Source organism: Pinus tabuliformis, chromosome 8 (assembly GCF_031772625.1).
Source record: "Pinus tabuliformis cultivar Carrire ecotype Pingquan chromosome 8, CPIR1, whole genome shotgun sequence".
Taxonomy (NCBI): Eukaryota; Viridiplantae; Streptophyta; class Pinopsida; order Pinales; family Pinaceae; genus Pinus; species Pinus tabuliformis.
The window spans coordinates 91,867,598-91,882,631 of record NC_142294.1 but is presented as its reverse complement, the minus strand read 5'-3'; the positions used below and the strand labels follow the sequence as shown (position 1 = coordinate 91,882,631).

General features: G+C 39.4%; 1 protein-coding gene across 1 annotated transcript; it reads left to right on the top strand.

Annotated features, from left to right (window-relative positions):
* Positions 1-2,612: 2,612 nt before the first annotated feature.
* LOC149234293 (uncharacterized) lies at positions 2,613-3,164 on the top strand. Its single transcript, XM_089368217.1, has one exon. The coding sequence runs from the start codon at positions 2,613-2,615 to the stop codon at positions 3,162-3,164; it is 552 nt and encodes a 183-aa protein (XP_089224343.1).
* Positions 3,165-15,034: the final 11,870 nt, after the last annotated feature.

Genomic DNA, 15,034 nt, shown 5'->3' with positions numbered 1-15,034 from the left:
AAAAGTGAAAGCATAATCAACTGTCAACAACAAATAAACTTTCTCCTAAGATCAAAATCAACACTTACGACAAATCTAAATCAAAGGACGACGGTATGACTATTCTACTTTTGCAATGGGAAACTGTAAATGACGTAACAAACACACAAAAACAAATACAGTTTCTTTTATACAACTGAGGCGGAATTAAGGCAAAGAAAAGGGGATTTTAAACAGACACACACACTTATCACAGGCTGCAAAAATCAGAGGCAAATCTGGAAAAAATGAGCAAAGAACCTCAGCTGCACAGGACTAAGCTGATCAACGCACCTGGTACACAGAGAAACTGGATTGCAACGCAGGTTGCCCTCTTGGGAACTGCGCTGAAATGCAGGAACTCTTCACAGCACCTGTGCTGGGGCAGAAACGAGAATTCTGTCCGGGTTCTGGGTCACGGTTTGCAGTTTAATCTATGGTTTTTGGCCGAGTAAAAGCAATCAGTAATGCACAATCAGAGGGTTGATTTAAAAGAGGTTTAAGAGCTATCACAAAGGGTAATTAGATCATTTGTGAATCAGCTGTTCAGATCATAAACAGATCCAGTGAATGGATTGAAGCAGCAAATGTCTACTTTGCATTTGTTAATGGAAAATGCAGTTTGATTCGCTACTTCTAAGTTTATGAAACAAACAACAAGAGAAACACAAACAAACTAACTAGACACGATCCCCAACGGAGTCGCCATTTTGTTATCAGGAAAAGTTTCTATTCAGAACGACCCTATCCCATTGAGTTGTGACAGTGACCTCAGAAACAACAGGGAAAACTACTCTTGTGTTCTCCTTTATGAACTATAAACGAAGAGGAATAGGATGAACTAACCTGTGTCTTGCGCTAGTCCTTTGATCCAATCTCTCTCCTCTTTGATAGCTTCCAGCTACCTGCTCCCTTACTTGCCCAACGTCAGCAAGTTCCTGCAAGATCACAGAAGAAGGAAACTATACAAAGACATGGATTTATGTTCATAAAAAGCTTAGGATCAGATTTAAGCTAAACATACAAATATAACAAACATCAATGATATACAAGCATGTAGGAGAAACTCAAATAGTTTTATTGATAAAACAAGAAGATCCAGGAGGAGTTACAACTGATGATTCCTGATCCAGCATCAACCTCCCAGCATAGAATCCCATCTTCACCTCCAACAAAGCATAAATCACCCAATACTCTGATATCTATCTCAAAACCAACAACAATTCTCTGCAATGTACAAAATTCCAGCCTCTGGATCTCATGGTGAGGGATCCATATATAGATGTATGCAAAGAGGATGAGTCAGCTCATGAATTGATTAGTGGCCTCTCTCTGTCAGTTCTTGCTTCCACTTGGAGACTGAGAGCCTCTTACTCATCACTGGTCGAATTCAGTGAGGCAAGTGTCATTAGAGAAGATTCTGGAAGCTTCCATTGTCTCTCCACCTCGTGGAATGACTCTGCCACTTGTCATTTCCCGCTCAACGCACCCTGGTAGTGCATTCAAGTGCGTTGCAATGCACCTATCCAGTGTATTTGGGTGCTTTGCAACGCAGCTAGCTAGTGGAGCAGCTGAAATGATCCTGATTTGACTAGTTCTGAGCAGTTTCTGGTGGAGAACTTCTGGGAGAAGTTGTAATTTATTGACCTTGTTTCTTTAGGAGCTGGAACAACACTTTTAGGGACTTAGGATCCCTTGGCTTATCGACATTTCATGCTTATAGCTGTCAGGCACAAAGATGTCTATAACAAGGAAGAAAGGACCTATGGAAAGAAATATGGACAGCAAAATATAATATGCCATCAACTCCTGAAGAAATATTAAGGAAACAAGAAATACCAAGAGGATCAGACATATGGAATCTGACTAATCAATGCAGAGAATTAGTAGATGGAAACATATTTTGGGAAATCAGAGGGGGTCAGAATGCGAGATTTTGGGAGGAAGCGTGGCAGAAAAGGGAGAAAATGGTGAATCTACAGGGAATGCAGGATATCTATAGAATAGTGATTGACAAAGAACTTATCTTGGTCAAAGACTATTGGATAGAAGGAAGAGAAAATGAAGAATGGAGAGAATGGAAAACAATAGAAGACTGGAACAGGAATGCAACGGAGGAACAAAAAATCTTGTTTAGTAAGGAATTAGAGTCCAGGAAAATAAAAAACAGAGGAGGCAATGATATTCTACGATGGGGAAAAGAAACTAAAGGAACTTTCACTATTAGGGAAGCATATAATATAAAAATTCAGCAAGAGCAGAGGGAAGAGGAGCAGAAATGGAGAAAACTTTGGAAAAATAAATGGTGGCCGAAGATAAAGATGTTCGTGTGGTTGGTAGGGAGGAAACGTATTCTAACCTGGGATCAAATCCAAAAAAGAGGATTCTCAGGCCCATCAAGATGTTGTCTCTGCAACCAAGATGGAGAAGACCAGGAACATTTACTAAATGGCTACAGAATAGCCCAGTTCCAATGGGATAAGACTAAAGATCTCTTTTCAACAATCGAAAGAAATCCACAAGATATCATACAAACTCTATGTAATTGAGGAGAAGGAAAATTTAAAAGCTCGGTGGTGAGAAGAGACTGGAACATGGTGGCAGGATTCAATGTGTGGAATACTTGGAGAGAAAGAAATGGAAGAATTTTCCAAGGGAAAATATCAAATCCGGAAGAAATTTGGCAAAGGACCCTGAGACAAATCAGGGAATCAATCCTTGTAGAAGTGTGGACAGAGGAAGATTGGAAGACCTCTGAGGAAGAAGCAGAAATCCTAAGAAGGTTGAACTTGGAACAAGGGATGGTCTTTCAACAAAAAACAAAGCAACAACAACCTATCATTGCCCAAAGTCTTGCAGTCTTTCGAAGGCCAAAGGAAGGGTTTATCAAGCTCAACTTTGATGGAGCGGCAAAGGGGAATCCATCTCCAACAGGATATGGAGGAATCTTTAGAAATAGTCAAGAATATATAGAATGGATTTATGCAGAACATGGAGGAACTATGAGTAATAATGAATCGAAATTCATGACGGCTTATCAGGGCTTCAAAATCGAGAGAAGAAATGGATATAGAAAGCTAGAGATCGAAGGCGACTCAGCCCTGATTATAAACACCATAAAAAAATTAGTACAAGGGAAACAGTGAGAGCAGGTCGTCAAAAGTTGGAGAACAACGAGCATAGTCCAAGAAATTGAAGAAACATTGAAAGATATTGAATACAAGATCACCTCTCATGTCAAGTGAAAAGGAAATAAGCCTGCAGATGGCTTGGCCAATTGGGGAAGTAAGGAATTAATGAGGAAAGTGGATAACAGTTGGACAAATCAAATGGTGATGACAAGATGGGATAGTTTAAAACAACTCATAGATAACGATACCCATGAAACAACATAATTGTAATCAAAAAACCGTGAAGCTCCTGAGCGGGAAGATAAGGCAGGTGTATTCGGCAGCAAAGATAGGACAGAAGGACGGCGGCCATACCTCCCTGACCATAGTAATTAATGATAATTCAGAGCAGCAGGTACGCAATCCAAAACAAATCTCGGAAAACACCGAAGAGAGCATCATACAAGTTACAAGGGAGAAAGGAAGTGGAGGACAAATTCATCATAAACAGAAAGGTGGCGATAAATCTATAAGGCGGAACAAGAGAAGGATGAAAGACAGCAAGAAGTTGAAGAAGGTGGCGAGGAAAGGAGAGACCTGGCAGAGGAATCAAAACCAACGTCTTAAACGAGTCAAGATGGCAGCGAGCTGGGATAAAGAAGTCCAGGCAGAGCGGGAGGATTTCGGAGACAGACAATTTGAGCGGAGCAGAATAAAAATTGAGGTCGAAAGCTCAGAAGACATGGAGATTAACCAGGACGAGGGTTTCCGGAGTAAGACTTTTGAAAAAGGACAGAGCAGCAAAAATGTTAAACGAGGCAGAACAGACGGAAGAAGGAAAGCTCGTGAACAAAGAGGTAAAGGCCGACCCTGGCAAGCAAACAATGGAGAGGAGGGAAACCAGCCTCAGGGAAGGCGAAAAAGGGGAAGGAAATCTATCCGTAGGACGGTTCATGAGGCAGAGCAGGCTTACAATCAAGAAACGAATGAAGACATTCGAAAAATCATTGAAGTCATGGAAAACAGAGTCCTGGAAGAACCGTCGGACCCTGAGATGGAAGAGTGGAAATCCCATATGCCTGATCCAGGCAATACCAAAGGTAGACTAACCCTATACCGTCGAGCTCTTCACACTTACTGGGTTTGAAGCACCTTTTGGCCAAAGCAATGGAACAAGTCGCTGCAGAAATGGTGGAGATGGCTCAGGAATCGATGGCAGCAAGAAAGGAGATGGCTAATGTTGAAGGTATAATGCGTCAACAGAATGAACAGATTAAGGAGATTCAGGAGATGCTGAAGGAACTGGTAAAAACCAAAGACAACAATGAAATCAAAAGGGGAAGCGCGGAGATTTGAGAGGCTAGTTAACTCTCTCTTTTTTATTTTTGATGTTACTGCTCTGTTCTTGGGAATTTGATTGCATGTCTCAACAACTAGTAGTGAAGATAGGTCTTTTAGTAGATCTTAGAAAGAACAGTCTCTGAAAACATTCTGATTACAAAGGTTTTATGTCTTGTAAGTTTTTTCTGACAGTATGTAAAAAGAAAAACAGTATCGAATGCTTGATGAAGAGGAACCAACAGATCTGGTTTCCCATATGGGCGGATTGAGGTTCCTTAGTATGTATTTTTTAGTTTGCTGTAGATAATAGATAAAAGGTACACATTCCGACTTCTTATTTGGAACCCAATCAGTTTGTATGGTATTGATGGCTTTGCTCTCATAAAAAAGTTTTCACTTGGGAAATTTGTACAGAAGAAATGATAGCGCATACAAAAGGAAACACCTTTTTTAGCCAATTGATAAATCTCAAACAAAAGGGTTCAATGGTGGAGCACATTGACGACTTCAAAAACTTGAATTTAAGGGTAAAATATATTCCAGAGAAGCATAGGATTTATGTGTTCATAGGGACTTTAATGGATAACATCCAACATGAGGTTGGCCTTTGGGAACCTGATTCATTAGAGAAGGCATTCAGGTTGGCAAGAAAAATTAAAAGCAAAATTATGGCAACAAGGAATCCTACCAATCACAACTATAAAGATGGAATTGTTGTTGCCCCTAGTGTTCCACAACATACAAGGTTGACACCACAACAATTGGAAGAAAAAGGAGAAAAATGGATTTGTTATAGTTGTGATAGAAAATACACTAAAGGTCATAAGTGTGCTGAGAAGAAATTATTTTACATAGATTGTGAAGAGGAAAAAGAAAAGGAACAAGAAACATAAAAATAAGAGGATACACACCAGGAACAAAACCTAGAGAAAGAAGAAATGAATCTGACCATATCTTGTAATGCATTGGCTGGAATTACCACTCCTCAAACTATCAAGATAGAAGGGCATATCAAGAATAAAAAGGTAATAGTGTTGATTGATTTGGGCAGTACCCATAATTTTCTTCATTGTAAGATAGTGAAGGAATTGAATTGCTTCTTATATCCAGCACGAGAGTGTCAAGTGATGGTTTCAAATGGAGGAACCATAAATTTCTTTGGAATGTGCTATAATATCAAGTTATCCATGGGATAATATGTTTTGAATAGTCCAATGATTTCCATTCCAATGGTTGGTGTTGATGTTGTACTAGGAGTCCAATGACTACAATCTTTGGGTACGCTAGCTTTTAATTTTCAAGAACTTTTCTTGAATTTTTTTTTTTTTTCAGAAGGATAGGAAGTTGAATTAAAGGGTATCACAGGGAAACCGTGAAAGATAATTAGCTCTAACAGCATGATAAAACTTCTAAAGAAAGAACAATGTGGCATAATTGAAAAATTATGTTCGCTAGAGGTTACCACATCAAAATCATCTATTTCACCAAAACGCCAAAAATTCCTGGACAATAATTCCAAGGTATTTGAGACTCCACAAGGCCTCCCACCTATTCATGAACATGATCATGTTATTCATTTGATTCCAGGAAGTTCTCCTCCAAACATTGGGCCTTATAGATATCCCTATGCCCAAAAGAGTGAAATTGAAGGTATGGCTGCAAAAATGCTAGAGGTTGGTATAATTCAACCTAGTCAAAGTTCTTTATTTGCTCCACTAGTATTGGTGCACAAGAAGGATGGGTCATGGCACATGTGTCTAGATTATAGGGAGTTCAACAAGCTCACTATTAAAGATAACTTTCCCATTCCTACCATTGATGAATTATTGGATGAATTTCATGGAGCAATTTACTTCACCAAGTTGGACCTTCATTCAGGATATCATCAAATCAGAATGAAGATTGAAGACATTCCGAAAATAGCATTTAGAAATCATGAGGATCATTATGAATTTTTGGTCATGTCTTTTGGCCTTACCACTGCATCTTCTACATTTCAAGGTTTAATGAAATCCATTTTAAAACCCTTCCTTCGAAAATTTGCGTTTGTATTTTTTGATGATATACTAATCTATAGAAAGTCTTGGAAGGATCATGTTCAACATGTTAATAGAGTGCTCAAACTATTGGAGGAGAAAGCAATTATATGAAAAACCTAAAAATGTTTCCTTGGAGTAAAAGAGGTGGAATATTTGGGCCATATTGTATCTCATGAAGGTGTTAAGGTAGACCCTAGCAAAATTAAAGCCATTAAGGAATGGAAAATCCCCACATCCATAAATCATCTGCGAGGATTTCTCGGGTTGACAAGGTATTATTGGAATATTTTTAAGAGTTATGGGAGAGTAGCAGCACCTCTAACAACATTACTAAAGAAATATTCGTTTTCTTGGACTCCAAAAGCAACGAAAGCCTTTCAACATCTTAAAGAGGCAATTTTCCAAGCAATGGTCTTAGCTATGCTAGACTTCATAAAAAAAAAATCTCATGGAATGTGATGCCCCAAGAAATGGAATTGGTGTTTTTTTAATGGAAGAAGAAAGACCCATTGCTTTTGAAATTCGTCCAATGAAAGGAAAGTATTTACACAAAGATATTTATGAGAAGGAATGGTTGGCAATATTACATGCACTTAAGAAATGGCGACCTTACTTAATGGGAAGACACTTCAAGGTAAAAACAGATCATGATAGTCTTAAATATTTTTTAGAACAAATATTATCTTTAGAAGAGCAACAAAAATGGGTCACAGAGATGTTGGTTTATGACTTTGAAATCATCTACAAAAATTGAAGAAAAATGTTCTTGCAGATGCACTCTCAAGAAAGGATGAGGAAGTGGAATCATTTCTTTGTTCCATTTCTATTATCCAACTGGATTAGATAAACGAAGAAAGGGATGAATGGAATAATGAGGAAGAAGTGTGGGAACTCATTCAAAAGTTGTAGCAAGATCCCAGTACATCTGATACATTTAGCTGGAAAAATGATTCGTTATGGTACAAAGATCGCTTATACCTCTGTAATAATTCCAAACTCAAACAAAATATTATTCTGGAATTGCACAAATGTCTCTTAGGAGGGCATTTAGGATTTTTAAAAGCTTACCATAGGGTTAAGAAGGAATTTTTTGGGGATGGCCTAAAATCTAATATTCAAAAGTTTGTGGAGGAATGTTTTGGTTTATCAACAAAATAAAGTTGAGACAATTAAGACCCCGGGTCTATTACAACCTTTATCCATTCCAAGTCAACGTTGGGAGGAGGTTCCAATGGATTTTATCACAGGTTTACCCAAGTCCGAAGGAAAGATTCTCATCATGGTGTGATACTAATTTAAAAAGGAACGCAAAAAATTACAGATATAACCATAAATATAGAGATACAATAGAAATAACAATTCATTTCATTAAAATCAAATACTAAGATATGCTTACAAACAAAATTGAAATAACACTAGCTCAGGCGATGGTAGCTTATCTCTGAGAAGAGATGTGGCAGCTACACGCCTCTAAACTATGTTACAATGACACTCGAAGGCCTATTTATTATTAAGAAACAATAGAAAACCATAAACATCCAAAATCCTAACCCTAGGAGATGAAGCTCCAAACTATGGGACCTGTTTGGGTAAATTGGTACATCAACTTCATGTGGTCGTAAATTTGGCATACGATCTTCGTTTGACGCACAAAATACCTTGCTAGAAATATCTATACAAGGAATATAAATTTTGAATAGCCAACTTCATTGAAGAATACATTTTGGCCCCAGGTTTCCAAAAAAATCGTTGTTTAGGGCCTCAAAACGGCTTCGGAAGTTCACAACCCAAAAAAAATTCCAAAAATAGTAAATTGTGCTACAAATAAGAAAACTAAAAAACTGAAAGAAAAAATGGTGTCGGTCCAAGTGGAATAGGTGAGTGGCCACCGATATCTACCTGGATCATTCCTCCCCCCTTAGGAAGCAATGCTCCCCATTGCGTTGAGTTCCTCCATGAGATGAGGAAACTTTTGTTGAACTTGGTCCCTAGTGAGACACTTGCCTTGGTGAAATAGTCAGCTTGCTTTGAAAACTCAATATAGTTTGATGCTTTGTTTTTGGGTGTTCTTGATCTACGTTTCCATGATCCGATCAATTGTGGCTTGTTCCATGTAGTCTGGATTTAACTCTGTAGGTGTGAGTTGTTTTGCAATGTTCATTGTGTCCAACAATGGTGGGAAGTATGGTTGAAGGCAGTCCACATTGAATATTGGGGGCAGGCCAAGGAATGGGGGAATGCTAAGCTCAAATGAATTGTCTCCCATAGCCTTGGTAATGGTGTAAGTACCATATCAGAGTGGTCTGTGTTTCCGATAGGCCCCGGTAAGGAATTCCTTATGCAAATGCAACTAGAATTTATTGCCCACCTGAAACGTGTGTGGCACCTGATGTTGATCATGTCACTGCTTGTACTTGGCATTTGATTTCTCCATAATGTCTTAGATCTACGAGCAGATGTGTTGGATGTTCTCAATGAAGCTTTTTGCCTTATGGTCTTTGGACTGGACATGAGCTGAATCTGCTTGAATAGCTACAAATGGTATGGCCACATCAATGAGACACAGTGGTTGGAATCCCAAGCCCACCTGAAAAGGGCTGTGGCCATTCGAGTTGTGGAGATCCCAGTTACAGCTGTGCTAGAAATAGGGGAGTCTCTCATCGCATGTGCATGGATTCTTTGAGTTGTACATGCGGAGAAGGTGTATGATCATCCTATTGATGAACTTTATGTGGCCATCAGTTTGGGGATGGAAAGTTGTGGACTTAGTGAGCTTGGTGTCCAACATCGACCAAAAACTAGACCAAAATGTACTGAGGAACTTGCTATCCCGATTTGAGATGATAGACTCTAGGATCCCGAAGTTTAAACAAACTCATTTAAAGAAGAGTTTAGCAGTGGCTTCTACTATGCTATTCATCTTACAGGCCGCCATAATGGCCATCTTCGAGAATCTGTTGACGACCAAAAAAACACAGTTGTTGCCATGCTTAGTAGAAGGATGCCCAACATGTAATCTATGTAGATGGATTCCCAAGGTCGACTAGGGATAGGCAACAGAGTATAGAGGCCTTGCTTCCTAATGGTCGGTTTGGCAATGACGCAAGCATTGTAGGATATGATGTACTTCCCAACATCCTGTCAAATATTCAGCCAATAGAAATACTTCTATAGTATTGCCACCATTTTCTTGACCCTAAAATTCCCAGCAGCCCAAATATAGTGTGCTTCCCAAATCATTTGGCACACTCACTTGAAGGAACACAAAGGTGTTCCAGGTGGCATAATAGGGAATCCTGGAGGTCAAAATATAGAACTTCCTAACCCTCCAAGAGTGTCTGGCATGTGTGGCCGATTTCTTGGTCGCTTTTGTAGACAAGTGTTCAATCAGAAGTCTCGTGCCCACAAGAGTTAAGCACGATGGTTAATGGCCTTATAGGTGGTCAGCTGAGGTAGTCTGCAACAATATTAGTGTTGCCCTTCTTGTACTTGATATTAAAATGGAACTATTTCAGGTATGTAGACCACTTCTCATGGCGATCATTTTGCAACTTCGCTTGCATCTGTATGAACTGCAGGGGTCGATGGTCTATGTGGATGATTGTTTCCTTCCCCAAAATGTAATGCTTCCATTTTCGGTAGGCCTACACAATGGAATACATTTATTTTTCATAAGTGGGATACTTCTGTACTATGTCTAAAAGTGTCTCACTGTGATATGCCACTGGATGCCCCTATTGAGTAAGGACTACCCCAATAGTATATTCAAAGGCATCTGTCTCGATCTCAAATGGTTTTTACAAGTTTGGTAATGTGAACACTGGTGCAGAGTAGAGGCGATGTTTCAACTTTGTGAATTCCTTCTGTTGAGATTCAAACCAAAAGAATTTTTCTTGTGCTCGTCCCTTGGTGACTTGACTCAAGGGCCAAGTGACATGAGAGAAACCCAACATGAACGTACAATAGAGATTGGCAAGACCTGGAAAGTTGTGAATCTCTGTCATAGTGGTTGGGGCTAGCCAATTCCAAATGACTTGGATCTTGGTTGGATCCATATGCACCCTGTGTTCATCAATAATGTATACCAAATACTGAACCTAGGTCATGCCAAAAGTTCATTTCTCCAAATTGGCACGCAACTTATTTTGCCGCTGTGTTTGGAGAACCTCTCGGATGTGGTGGAGGTGCTCTTCCCAACTCTGGTTCAAGATGAGGATGTCATCCAAGTATACCACTACAAATGAGTTGGTGAATGGCTGCAAGATGTCATCCATCAACCTCATGAAGGTTGCAAGAGCATTTTTCAACCTGAAATGCATAACCAACCATTCGAAAAGGCCCTCCTTGGCTTTAAAGGTAGTCTTCCACACATCAGAGGGTTCGATTGGTACCTGGTCATATTTGGACTTCAAGTCAATCTTGCTTAAATATTCCCCCCCCTTGAGTTGGTCCAGAAGGTCATAAATCTATGGGATCGGGTACCTATTCTGGACAGTGATATTTTTTAGCACTCGATAGTCAATACATAGTCTCCAAGTCCCATTCTTGTTCTATACCAACACAATTGGGTTTCCATAGGGTGATGAACTCGGTCGGATGTGGCCTTCCTGAAACAGCTGAATTTGCCTCTTAATTTCATCATTCTTGAGAGTGTCGATAGATTGGTCCATTGGGAAACAATGCACCTGGGCTTAGGTCGATGGAGTGCTTGATCTAAAAGTTCAGAGGCACCCTTGTGGGGGAGGTGAATATGTCTGTGTACTCCTCCACGACCTTGTCCATTTGTTGTTGTCATGCAGAGGAGCCCTCTTTGGAGGTCATGGCCACCGTTCTCTTCTCTCCCTAAGAGCATATCATCAAGAAAACAAATTTCCCAGTTTTGGAAATGAGGTTACTACATTTCTTTGCAGTAACCAAAGAGATGGAGGTAGGCAATACTACCTCTAGTATCTTGTACAAATTATTTCCCAAAGTAACAATAACAGCATGAGGCCTTGAATCATACGCATCATGTCACTTCCACAAGTATGGTTGGCCTAATAATACATCATAAACATCAAGGGGAGCAACATCACATAATACCTCATCCGTGAAGGGCTTGATGTTGTATGGAAGGCGCATTGTTGGTTCATGGGAAGATCCCGTCCTTGTTGAAGCCACTTGGTGGTGTACAGTTGTGGGTGTGTTGTTCTCGATAAGCCTAACCACTTCATGTCCTTTGCTAAAATTAGGTTCTTTTGGCTCCTGCTGTCGACAATGAACTATAATGGGGAACCCTTTACCCACATCTGGGAGTGGAAAAGGTGCTCCTCCTCCTCTAGATCTTTTGATTCCTCCTTCTGGATCTTCGTGGTGGAAATGGTGGTGTTGGGCTCCACATCGATAATCTGCCTCCCTTTATCATTCCCCTTGTCGGGTTCTAACTCAAAGTCAGAACATGCATCTGATTCTGAAGCCTTCAACTCGACCATCAATGATTGCTTGGACTGACACTCACTTGTGATGTGAATGGAGCTCTTATGGAACTCACACCACTTTCCAGTGTCCTTCTTCAGCTTCACAATGTTGTTCTTTACTTACAGCTTTGACGGGTTGTCCTAGGCCACACCACATTGGCTTTGTCTTTTGTTCTGCGGTTTGGTGGAACCTTTCCCTTGCTTCGGATTAGCAGATCCAAAGTCTTGTTTCTTATGTTTAAACTTCTGCTCGATCTTGATGGCATATCGGTACACTGTGTCGAGCGAGGAGATGTCCAGGAATCCATCTCATCCTGGATGTACCTGTGTAGGCATCCGTAGTACTTGAGTAACAAATGTTTCTCAAAATCCTTGATACCGAACTTCGTGCAAAGTGTATGAAAAACATTGGTAAACTCTGGGACATCTTGGTACCTTCCCTGTCGCAATGTGGTCCACTTCATGTATTTGTCCTCATAGCTCTCAATAGGCTAGTACTACTCCTTGATGGTGTCCCAGAACAAATTACAAGTGGGTGCAGTTGAAAATAGTGAGGTCGTACTTTCATCCTTTTGTTCATAGTAGGTTTCCCATGAGTCCTTGATGTGGGGGTCGGCTTTGAGAAGAGTAAAAGTAATATTTTTATGTCTGGAAAGATCATGAATAGAAAAATATCCTTCTAGCAGATTTAACCATTTATCTATGATGTTTTCATCTATTTGGCCCTCAAATATGGTAATTTCAAAGTTTAATTGTACCTTAAAAGAAGTGGAGCCTACAAAGTGGCCGCTGGATGTGGATGCATCAATGGCGGGCAATGGTTGAAGGATCTGGGCAAATTTATCCATCATAGCATTCCTTTGTTTGCCGAGGGCCTCATCAAGCAACATTTTGATAGGATCTCCTGCTCCCTCGTCTTTCTTTTCTTCCACCATGGGTGGAAGTTGGGGTTTGCGAGTCTAATCTTGCAAAGGTTCAACCAAATTGAGCCCTAACTCCTTATATCCTGACCTCATTGGGGACATGCAAAGAAAAATAGAGAAAGAGAAGATCGCTCAGATACCACTGATCTAGATTTAAATATGAATGCAAAAAATTACATATATAACCATAAATACAGAGATGCAATAGAAATAACAGTTCATTTCATTAATATCAAATATTGAAATATGCTTACAAACATAATGGAAATAAGACTAACTTGGGCGATGGTAACTTATCTTTGAGAAGAGATGTGGTAGCTACATGTCTCTGAACTGTGTTAGAATGAGGCTTGAAGGCCTATTTATTATTGAGAAACAATGGAAAACCATAAACATCAATAAACCTAACCCTAGGAGATGAAGCACCAAACTATGGGCTCCATTTGGGTAAATTGGTACATCAACTTCTCGAGGTCGTAACTTTGGCATACAATCTCTGTTTGACTCACACAATACCTCGTTAGAAAGATCTATCTGAGGACTACAGCTTTTGAGTGGACAACATTGGCCAATGACCGATGTTGGCCCCAATTTTCCCAGGAAAACATCGTTTAGGGCCTCAAAACAACTCTAGAAGTCAAGGACCCAAAAAACTACCAAAAATAGTAAATTGTGCTACAAATAAGGAAACTGAAAAACTAAAAGATAAAATGGTGGGGGTCCAAGTGGAATAGGTAGGTGGCCTCCAATATCCACCTGGATCACGGTGGTAGTTGATAGACTTACCAAGTATGCACACTTTTGTGCATTATCTCATTCATTTAAAGCCAGTACAGTTGCTACTGCATTTACGGAAACAATTCAAAAGCTACATGGAAACCCAAAGATTATTGTAAGTGACGAAGACCCTATTTTTAGTGGAAATTTATGGACATAATTATTTTTTTATCTGGGAACTCAGTTAGCTCATAGCTCATCTTATCATCCTCAATATGATGGGAAAACTGAGATAATGAAGAAATCTTTGCAAGGATATCTTCATTGCTTTGTATATGATAAATAGACACAATGGGTTAAATGGTTTCCTCTGGCTGAATGGTTGTATAACAATTCCTTCCAAATATAGCAAAAATGACCCCATTTATGGCACTTTATGGATATCATACACCGTCCATCACATCATATTTAAGAGAAAATTCTAAGGTTAAAGCAATGGAAGATCATATCGGGCATCAAAAAAAAGTTCTCCAACTCTTAAAGGATAACCTAACTTTGGCACATAATAGAATGAAATAATAGGCAAATCAACATCATAGAAAAAGAAGTTTTGATGTAGATTACTTGGTATTTATACGACTACAACCATACAAAAAAATGTCCCTCAAGCAAGCTAAGAAGGATAATAAATTATCACCAAAGTATTATGGTCCATACAAGGTGTTGCAAAAGATTGGTACTATGTCATACAAACTAAAAATTCCTGCATCTTCCCGAGTGCACCCAGTTTTCCATGTTTCATGCTTAAAGAAGGTAATAGGTAACAAGCTCCCAATTCAAACAATATTTCCAGAACTTAACGAGGAAGGAAAATCATATTGGAACCTGAAGCAGTCACTGAAACAAGAACTCGACAGCTATGAAAATGATTAATTTCAGAGTATCTCATTAAGTGGAAGAATTTACCCGCTGAAGATTCCACATGAGAGGATGAGAATTGTATACAGAAGCATCCAAAACTACTCAAGCATTGAGGAAAACACTTTTTTGGAGGAGGGGGGTATGTTAGGTCCCTATAATACTAGTGTATTCCCTTATTATTATTGTCATTGTAGCCCCTTATTGTTATTGTTGTGCCCATGTTGTCCCCATATTGTTATTATTGTGCCCCATAGAAGCCCACCATTGTTATTTTTGTGCCCTTACATTATTATTCTTATGTCGGCTCTGATTATATTGTGACCCCTTAGACTCCTATATATAGAAAGGAGGTCCTATCATTTGTATCATCGAAGAATTGTTCATTTGTGTAATGTAAAGGAGGTTTCCCCCTCGAAGTGGCTACTTTTGAAGTCGTTGATCTATCCACGGGGGTTTCATTAGCAAAGCAATAAAATATCACGTGCATTCATATTGGGGCATAAAAAATA